Here is an 11440-nt window from a genome sequence, read left to right on the forward strand (position 1 = left end):
AACGCACATGAATTGAATACTCTTGCTGATAAAGGAACAGGATGCTTTTTAAAAGGGGGACTGACTGTTTAAGTCAAGTTATTGTGTCAATTCATGTGATGCATTTGTTTCACAGGAAGGAAGGTTCAGGTAGAGGGGATGAACGAGGGAGGGCAGCTTCTCTGATCTTCACAGGAGTCACACCCATATACCAATCACAGACAAAGCAAGCGCTTTAATCTGGCAGCCAAGAGAAAGTTCACTAATTGCAACCCATACTTGACTTCAACAATAGCTGCTGCACCTTAGAACATTGTGAACTGTATTAATTCCCAACACTAATTGGTTTACAAAAAAATAGCTAGAATGTTGAGTCATGAGACAAAAAAAAAAAAAAGAAATGCAGCTAACATACATTTTTAAATAAAAATTTAGCTTACAACTTGGCACAGAAAATTCTATTAAATGTTTCACTTGTGTTGAAAAAAGTTCAATTGGTTGCTTTTTTGATGACCAATGACGACACATGTTAAAACATTATGCCAGAGTTTATTTTTATAGTTTACAGACACCAAGAGATGCATTCAAGTCATTTTTGTATGAACTGCATTTCTTGAAGCATTTTAATGTAAAAAAAAATGGTGCTGACCAATGATATATATTTTTTTACTCAAACAGTAACATATATGTATTTACTCAAACAGTAAGCACCTGATGTAATAATAAAAGCAGCTGCTATCAATTTGTAACGCGAATGGTTCATCGCTTCGGGTTACTTGACCCGTCTCCATCCAAGCCACTCATTTGACATCTGGCGTCAAATTATACCGTCAAACAAAGTCTAATTAAATAAATTAATAATAACTTGTATGTGTAAACATGAATATCCTTTATGTCTTGAAAACTAATTTACTCATCTCTCTGTTCCCTTATAGGCTCTTACCTGAGCTATCCAATAATTCACAACTAACAAGCAGCACATATTCCAGCGCAGCATCACTGTCGCCATCTGCCTGCATCTTATGCTCTCACGCGTTCGCTTTCAGTGCATTTATCTTAATTATGGCAACACTGTATCATCAGATGGTTTAGATTAACTTTACACATTTATGAAGCATGCACAGATCTGTTCTTTTTGAGACGCCTACAAAAGCGCATATTTGACTAACGAAACATGCTTCAGTGGAGCTCATGGACTTACCTGGAGCGTTTAACGCGACCAGCAGGACGATCCAAAAAGTCGCCAACATCGCCATCGCGCTTCACGCCTTGCGCCGAATATCCGATCTGATATCGCGATCTGCAAAGAGCGATCCGGTGATTCATGCAACTTCAACACAATCCACTTCTGTCCACCCTTCGCTATGCGACAGAAAGTCAACTGTTAATGAAACTGCATTCAGTGCAACGTGAGCCAGGAATCTAGATCAAACCCAAAGCTCGAATATTAGATGTTCATCGACTCTCTCTGATTCTGCAGATGAAAAGTCCGCTGGATAAGTTCAGGGATCCCGCATCCCAAGCGTTGAATCCAGTACGGCTGTTCAACCCCCTCGAAACAGAAGCTTAATAACAGTGCCCTGGACAACGGGGCGTTTAATGCATCCGATCCGTTGGCTCCACAATACAAGTACGTATAACAAGATTCGTCTGTACTTTTTTAGCAACCAGAATATGTCCTAGAAGTCTCAGCGGCCCCGGTCTGTTCCCACAGTTTGGGAGTCTGGGGATTATCAGATTATTCTTTTTTTGTTGTTGGGTGCTGAAGATGCATCAACGGACGTGAAATCCGTTCCGAGTAATTTTTTTTCCCCGAGAAAACGGACTGATTCTCCAGAATATGGCAACAATTCCGTGGTTTGGCGCACTTCGGGCACTGCTGCCACAACCTGAACTGTTCTAGTGTAGCTGATACAAGCGCGAGCAGAGATCCGAATCAGGGTGACGTCAGAAAGGGGCGGGGCTTACACTAGAAGCGCGAGTAGGAGGATTTAGTCCATTGTTGCCATGTCCGCATATAATAAGCGGCTCTGTGTTTGTTTTAGTTTGTAAGTATGAGCAATGGTGGTCCACACTATTTGTGGATAATTTCCAGAACACAAGCAGGTTTCTGAGGTTTGCTAGTACACAAATAGCAGCTTTCAAATATAATCACTGACTATTTCAGCCACACTGTAGCCTGTGTGATGTCTTTATTAAAAATATGACAACAGGGGAAACAAACTAAGGTTGCTTAAGGGTGCAGAGCAGAAATGCATACTAGAAACTAAATTAATCACTGTCATTGTAAACAGGGCTTTCTTACAAATGCATATATTATTTTGAAATACAATACATGAAATAAAAGAAATAAAGCAATTCTCAAGGATCCCTAATATGTGCACTCTTAGTTTTGTCAGCTCGAACTACGTGCTTTCACGATTGAGATCTGGCAACACTGATTTAGTCGACATTGCGCAAAGTTTACTCTGAGGGGAGGATTAAATTCGCAAACATGCTGAAAAATATATGCGTAAAGAGATCTTCGCATGATAAACCGGAAGATATCAACATGAAATTATCATTTGTGAGGTAAAATGTTGATAAGAACTACTTATTTTATCCCCCGACTGCCTATTTTATTCTACCTATTTACTATAGCCATACAGTAACACTCAGGACTTGTCAACTTTAAGAGACTTTGCGGTTGAGGCTTGAAGTCAGCGCGTCCGTGTCAATTCACATTTAATCTAACGTTATTATTTATTAACAGTCGTAACTCTTCCCATTTCATAAGTCTATGTCAGGTTGGACAGTCAGTGTGACAGAATATGAGGTGATTGAGGAGGTGGAAGTAGTAAAACACTCCCCTCTGCTGGTCGTGAGTTCCTCTGGGTAAACCGGACAGCGCTGTGGGAGTGTTACCGAAAGCCCTTCTCTTTACAGAGCTACGCATCAGTTTACCTCACGTGAGGATGAGTAACTTCTCATTGAAATCAATCAATTAATTGTTGCCAGATCTCGCAAAAAAATGCACATCCTGGTCTTAAAGAAGACCACAATAAGCACATAGCGCATTCTGATTAAATACATAAATATTGTCATTAATAATTATGTAATATATATTTGCTTACATTTATTTTCCAGCATTTATTACTCAAAATAGATAAAATATTAGTTTTAGTTTTACATGGGAGTTTGCATCTCCAATATAAATAACAATATATTAATATATCTAGGTCAGAGGCCAAGGTCAAATATTAAGTTAATGTCAGAGTATATTTATATACAAGAGCTGAGTATTTGTAGGGATCCACTCTTCAATATACTTTGACCCACTCACTCACTGCCCCTGTCTGTTTTACTAAGGATACAAAAAAAAAATACATAAAAACATGTAGCATAACTTTACATAACGTGCATTAAAGACTATATTGGTGAAAGAAGTGAAAATTAAATACGATGCTGGAAAAAATTTGAAACGCGAGGAAAGGAGAAACAATCTGCACAGTTTATAAATGTGGTCAAAACAGCAGTTGTGGAAATTTGACAGAAAGATTTACATTTTATTGTGTTATAAGGGCCAAGATCCCAAAAAGATGACTACTCTGGAAGTCCGTAAGAAAAAATGCCCAAAGTCACTTATAAAAAGGAGGCATGGCAACACTGAAAGCTATCCAAACCACATAGTGGTTGGCAAAATGACCAAAATCGTATATCACATTAAAAATAATGCTTCGCCTTCAGAGAGTTCCAAATAAAATGAGAAAATAATCAAATAAAAGTCAATTTTATTTGTAAAACATTTAATTTACTGACAATCCAAAAGTATGCATTACCAAGTATGTGCATAAATTTTTTCAGATTAACACGTTAAAAATATTTAACGCAATTATAACGCAGGGGCAGGGTTATTGCTGGCCACCCCATTCACAACTGCTGCCTCTGTCACTTTTGTGTTTATTTAGATGCAGAACGTCTTTATGACCACATCAAACGGGAGACGCTTCAGTCGTCAGCACTGTTTCCAGCACTGTCTCCCTCATCTAAAACACCCGATTCAACTCGTCCGCTCGTTAGTAGAGACTTTAAGACCTGAAGTGGGTCAGAAAAGGTAAAGAGATTTGTGAGAAAATAAGATGCTTGTCAGATCCGCGTCACATTCAGCAGCAGCAGCAGCTTTTAAAGAAATAGCAGGCAAATAAACTAAGCTGCTGTGATGTCTATTAATCCAAGAACAAAAGAGAAAAAAAGAGGAAATCAATAACTTTGATAGCTTTAAGGGGTTCCACTATATTTAATTTAGAATTTAGTGTTTGGTAAGTATTCATTTTCTGTATATTTCTGCTGAAGGGCACAAGTAGGCTACCTAAATATGTAATTTATTATAATGGGTTCGTGTGAAGATTGTTTTAAGTTCACTTAAATTAGAGGTTAAGTCTAATAAATGTTAAAATTGATAGCTCTCAATTATACTGTAATGCTGAAAGGCTACAGTCAATGGTGAAATATTAAGGGGAAAAAAACTATTTTATACAGACATCAGCAGTATGAATCATAAAAAAAGATGCCATTAAAGAAGTATTAAAAATATACTGTCTTTATGTCATCTGTACATTGCACATTTGAAGATTTAAATTATTGCAATATAAAAGTATATTTAAAAACTTTAAATATTAGGTGGGATTAATCACGATAAATTTTAGAAAAATGTGCGATTAATTCGTTTTTTGTTTTTTTTATCGATTGACAGCATATATATTATATACAGAGTCTAAAATCTCACACGCCGATACACATGTGATCGCATTTGTGCACTGAATTATAAATGAATGCAGCAAGGTGTGACTCTTTAAAAAAAAAACTCATTTTTTGTTGTGCCTGTCACCTTTTAATAACAAGTTCTCCTTCATCTTGACCTGTTTGGGACCTATCCATTTTTTTGTATATTCATTGTTTCATTGTCACTATCATGTGTAAATAATGTAAAGCAGTGCTGTCCACTGATAGCTGCACAAATACAGCAGTATAAATGATGCAGCAAAATATCTACCGGCTGACACAATTCTACCATCGCACAGTCTGTATATCATCATACCACCCAGCCCTGCTGCCACAGTCACAATAATCTTGAAATGAAAAAGTAGTAGTAACAGATGCCGTTTGCATGTGATGAATTAAAAAAAAAAAAAGATTAAAAATGGTGACGAGTGGTCCGTATTTAATTTAAATGCACGCACAAAATCCAGTTTCCCATGCACCGTGGGTGGGAGTTTCTCTCAACAATTTACAAATTGGAATGAATGATTTTATTCATCAAAACATCCATTCTGAAGTGTTGATGGAACAACACTGTTTAGTTTGTAGGATCTGGTGTTTGATGCATGGAGGGTTTTTTTTTTTACTCATAGAGGAAATTGAAAGCCCCAAAACAACCAAATCTTCATGCTCTGTCCAGGCAAACAGACAAACCTTAAAAAAAAATCATCTGCAATGACTATGAACGATCCACTTCTTCCATTGCACCATTCGACCCATGAAACAAACACATGACTCGTAAAGTTTACCCATTGCATGAGCGTTCAACCCTTTACTGTTTATTTCTACAATAAACAGACACTCCTTTCTCCTCCTATTTTCTTTGCCACAAATACAAATGTGCTAGTTTAGACACACACAGACATGCAGTTTGTGTGTGAGGTTGTATGTACACACATCTCTAAACCTCACGCCCATGGGAGATGAAAAACAATCACAAATACACAATATTTATTACAGTTTGTTCCACCACAATATCAGCAATCACAGCTGTGCACTGAACGATTTTTAGCAGCAGAATGGGATCACATGCACATCTGAGTCTCTTCAATCATTTAATGGGCACTGAACAGGCCACCTTGTCAATATTGTGTGCATCGATGTATATGTGTCAGAATTACAGAAGCTTTACACTCTGATGAACCTCATTTAGTAGAATCAACACTAATGACTACGCTATTGGAAATTACTCAACCCATGGCTGATTTAATGATTATGGAGTGAGGCTGTATGCACATATGCACATATTACGGTATGTAAAAAGATTAGTATGTCCGAATTTACAGTAGGCGAAAGAAATTATGACTTACAGGCAAGATTACAACGTGCACATCCAATGGACACTCTATCCCATGAGGCCATGGGAGAGGAGTTGATATCAGGTCACTCTATACAAAATACATTTTTCATGGTTACTGAGTATTCAAAAGAATGCATTTTCAAAAAAAAAAAAAATGAGACTAGAACTCAGCAATGAATGACTCTGTTTTTGCAAGAGTGAACTGCAAAGAAGAATATTAATCATAATGCAAAAAAAAGCTTTTTGCTAACCCGTTTATATTTAGAATGCAATGACAGTGTTTCATCCAACAAACAACCTAATAGCACTGCAAGGATAATGCTGCAGACTTCACACGCAGTGCTTCGAGTCATTTTGCGTGTCCCAAGAGCAGAATGATGCATGGCGTATCTGGACTGTGTCAGGATTTGAGCGATTTCCAGGAAGTTCGAGAATAAAAGAATGTGTTTCCACTTTGGATGTCACATTAAATTGATTTCTCTGGGACACAGCAACAGTGTTAGGACGTGTTTATCATGACCAACAATGTTGTGTTGTAGATATGCAGCTCGGGCAGCAGTTGAAACCCAATACATATGACTGAATTTGTAATTGACATTCAATACAAACAACATGATACGCAGGATCAGACGTCCAAACTGAGGAAACATGCCTGTCATTGAATATAGCTGTGTTACATTCTTGTTTCTACATCTCTCACATTTCAAATGAAACAGCATTGCACTATTAATAAACGGGCATTTACAAATAATATTAGGCCATGTTCTATAATCTTAATAATATTTTAAGAGTCAGTTTAACATGGCGATTTCTTGCATTTTAACCAGCCATGTCTCACTGTTCATTTACAGGTACAAAAACATTCTTTGGATAGATAATGAAATGTATAATATGGACGTAAAATGTAAACATTACATATAACATTTTACTAAATATATTTGCAAAGTTGTATACCATTTAATAGTTATATTTTTGATCCCTTAACCCTACCCCCAATCCTAAACATACTGTATAACCACTTACAGTATACTGTAGTATATAAAAAATATATATATATATATTTTCATACCATTAAATAGATTGTTTAGAGCCGTTAATACCACTCCTACATCTAGTCCTAACCATTTCTTACTACTGTATATACAGATAATATAATATATTGTGAATATAAAACAGATCACAATAGAGCACAAGTATAATCAAACTAATTTATTGCAAAAATGCTAAAAAAAAAGTAGTCCAAATGACTGAAGATTGTTGAATAAAGTTTTGAATTTAAGTTTCTCACAAAATAATTGCATGCATTCTGAAGATTTGGATCACAGTGTACAAATAAACTGGATTACTTTTATAATGATATAAAATATATAATTGTCACCCTGGACCACAAAACCAGTCTTAAGTATCAATTTTGCAAAACTGAGATTTATACATAAGCATGAATTAAACATGATTTATAAATAAGCTTTCCATTGGTGCATGGTTTGTTAGGATCGGACGATATTTGGCCGAGATACAACTATTTGAAAATCTGGAATCTGAGGGTGCAAAAAAATCTAAATATTGAAAAGAATTGCCTTTAAATTTGTCCAAATGAAGTTCTTAGCAATGCACATTACTTATCAGAAATGAAGTTTTGATATATTTATGGTAAGAAATTTACTAAATATCTTTGTAGAACATGATCTTTATTATGATTTTTGGCATAAAATAACAATGTATAATTTTGACCCATGCAGTGTATTTTTGGCTATTGCTACAAATATAGCCGTGCAACTTAAGACTGGTTTTGTGGTCCAGGGACACACTATTATGTTGCTTTTTCTGCCACACCATATATAGAAAACACATTTTCTGCAGAAAAGTTATTAATCGTGGCCTAATGGATAGAGAGTTGGACTTGTAACCCGAAGGTTGCGAGTTTGAGTCTCAGATCTGGCAGGGATTGTAGGTGGGGGGAGTGAATAACCAACACTCTCTCCACCCTCAATACCACGACTGAGGTGAGACCCTTGAGCAAGGTACCGAACCCCCAACTGCTCCCCGGGCGCCGCAGCAATGGCTGCCCACTGCTCCGAGTGTATGTTCACTACTGTGTGTACACAGAGCACAAATTCTGAGTATGGGTCACCATGCTTGGCCCCCCCCCCCCCCCCCCCTCTCTTAATTTTAAGATTTTTAAGTGTAATCTTCTTTGAAATGTCCATTTAAGTAAATAAGTCAAATGTGTTAAACAAATGCCATTGAAACAATCTCACTAACCATAAATAAAATAGTATCAACTGATAAATTCCATGAATTCAATCTTCAGAAATAAGGATTCTTTTGAATATCTCGCTGCTGCACAGTGCTTTATGCTATATCTTGTCTATCGGCATATTATCAATTTCCTCTTCGCTCCACGGTGTTTTTTTCACCGCATAAGAAAATGGACATGTGCCGTGAGAACATGAGAGTTGGAAGCCCTGTGTTAATACATCAGTATGACATGTTTTATAGTCTATGAAAAGTAAGTATATTTACATGAGGTAGGAACAAATTTTATTAGTGAGATCACATTGTTTTGACCCAAATAATTGGAAAGGCTGCCCCCCCCCCCCCCACTCCTCCTTTATGGGAAGTCGTGGCCTAATGGTTAGAGAGTCGGACTTGTAATCCAAAGGTTGTGGGTTCGAGTCTCGGGCCGGCAGGGATTGTAGGTGGGGGGAGTGAATGTCCAGCGCTCTCTCCACCCTCAATACCACGACTGAGGTGCCCTTGAGCAAGGCACCGAACCCCCAACTGCTCCCCGGGCGCCGCAGCATAAATAGCTGCCCACTGCTCCGGGTGTGTGTGTGTGTTCACTGCTGTGTGTGTGCACGTTGGATGAGTTAAATGCAGAGCACGAATTCCGAGTATGGGTCACCATGCTTGGCAGTATGTCACTTCACTTCACTTAAGGCTTTTAAGACCATGTAAACATCATTTTAGCATGTGAGTAACAGCACAGCCCATCCTTCAACAACAGCCTCTTTGTATCTGCATCACATAATAACAGGTTCACAAAATGGTCAATGCTAAAATGTGCTGGACAAACTGTCAATAGTATCTTCTGCTGCCGCTGGTAGTGGTTAGAAATAATACATCGAACATATTCCCTCGTTAATACTTCACAGAAAGACTAAGAGGCTGAACTACATTTTATATACAGTTTTATTGGTCTTTTCAACGTCCTTAATCGACCTTGAGCTTGAATGGCAATAAATAAATAAAACTGATGTTTTATAATACGTTCACCATGAAGTAGTTTCTGCTTTGCAGTATTGGAACAGAATTGGAATTGGAAGAAAACCAGACTGAAAAACTGGAGGCTTGGTGAATCTCACACAATACAGTCAATAGGAAAAATGCACAGATAATCTACGGCAACTGCTTATAGAATACAAACAAAAAATAAGAATAAAAAATATTGGTGAGCACAACTTGCATTTACAAAGCACCACAGCACAGTTTTAAGTGCCTTTCTCTTTGTTTTTTCTACTGTCAGAACAATCAAATCTAGCATTATGCACCAACTGTTGACGTCAACATTCTGAAGACTTCTATATATGCTTATTCCTTCTCTCTGTGAAACACATTATTTTTTGTTTTAACAAACAGCAAGCAAGACATGCTTGTAGATGACTTGTTCAGTTGTCGTGCATCACTGTAATTTTCTTCAACAATGACTAGTTTGATGTCAGCGGGCTCTTACATGTACATTTGAATTGATTTATTTATTTATGTTAAGAAAAAAAAAAAAAGGCTTCTGAACTGAGTGAAGATGTAAACACATGCTGTCCATTGTACAATTCTCACTGGATCCCACTGAAGCTTACCCATATTAAGACAACAGCATTAAAGGAAATATGCCAACTGCTTATTAATTAAACTTGAATGTGTGTACAAGTACACAAAAACCATATTCCAATTTGGTCTGACTATTTAGCCATGACTGTAAGGCGAAGTCAGTGCCATCTGCCCGCTCAACCACCCACCATCTGGGATGCATTTGCCTTTCTGTCCGTGATATCACTTTATTGGGTGTTTATCAGTGCTGCAGCTCATGCAGCTCCCCGCCGATGGGACTCTGTAGGGGGGAAACTCACGCAACTGTTGGGTCAACGCTTTGACAGTCTCCTGTGATTACAAGTGAGACACCAGACAGCCCCGCTTTGTCAGCTAATGCAGACCCACTGACAGAAGCTTTGAGCACTCAGTTAAAAGTATAATAATATTTGACAAGTAACTACATTCAAAATAAATGCAAAGATTACTGCACAAGTACTGCATAATTTGTATTTGCATATTCAGTGATGCATTGAAAAAAATATCAATTATGTGAATATAAATATATACATGGAAATAATTACAAAATAAATACAGTATGTGTGTGCATTTATATATACATAATAAATATACACAGCATACACACATATATTATGTAAACAAAAACTTTTATTTTGGATGCGATTAATCGTGAATAATCATTTGACAGCACTAATATTTATTGTTCCATGTCATGTGTGAGGCTCATGCTTTCCATGTTCTTTGTATTGTTTCTATTTTAATGTACTTTATACACAATATACTCACTGTGAAATTATTTGTCACTCTTCATTTAGGGCTAAAAGTAAATTTGAAATACATGAGCATCTGTATACTGTTAGCAATCATCCCATGATTCGGAGAAGAATTCCATGTCGAATAAAGTGGAGCCTAGAGCACACCTAGTGGTAGTTCGAAGGTCAAAATGTAGCAAATATTTTTGGAAATTTCACTTTAGTTTCAAACCCTTGAAACTAACCCCAAAAACGAACTTCACTTTGGCCTGATTTTGTTCAAAATGACATAAATTCATTATTAAATTTCTCTTGAAGTATATCACTTGACAATCTTCAAAGATGAGCACCTAAGCCCAGGAGATCACAGTTCTGGATGGGCCTTGAACACACATCTTTGGAGACCATTCCTGCAATGAACGATAGGACCACCCATCTACATGGCAGTAGACCAATTAAAAACATAAATCCATCTGTCAAAATACCTGTACGCACTCATAAAATAAAATACAGTACATGGATACTATGTGGCACATGTTTTTATGTTTGGTCTGGGTTTATATTTTGTTCAGTTCAAAATCACTGCTTCCGATTAATTAATTTTGGCTTTGTTCTTTTAAAGCCCAATCTGTTTCTGCAGCTCACAAACACTCCGACATCCTGCTGTACACATGAATATTAATGAAAAAGCAGAGAGGAAAAAAAAAAGCCCTGAAATAACTGATTGAGAAGCAAGGGCCCTTGTACAAGGCCAGTAATTACGTGTGAAACCTGTTTGCTTAGA

General features: G+C 37.1%; 1 protein-coding gene across 2 annotated transcripts in view; it reads right to left on the minus strand.

The window, feature by feature from the left end:
* Nucleotides 1-1938, minus strand: part of LOC306842974 (nectin 1b) — a 230716-nt gene extending 228778 nt beyond the window's left edge. For both annotated transcript variants that reach the window (XM_079374212.1, XM_079374213.1), the window contains exon 1: nt 1181-1938. In XM_079374212.1, the coding sequence (XP_079230338.1) occupies nt 1181-1235 (55 nt within the window). In that variant the 5' untranslated portion in view covers nt 1236-1938. The remainder of the gene's footprint in view (nt 1-1180) is intronic.
* Between the last annotated feature and the right edge of the window lie 9502 nt (nt 1939-11440).

This window comes from Barbus barbus (assembly GCF_936440315.1).
Source record: "Barbus barbus genome assembly, chromosome: 23".
NCBI lineage: Eukaryota > Metazoa > Chordata > Actinopteri > Cypriniformes > Cyprinidae > Barbus > Barbus barbus.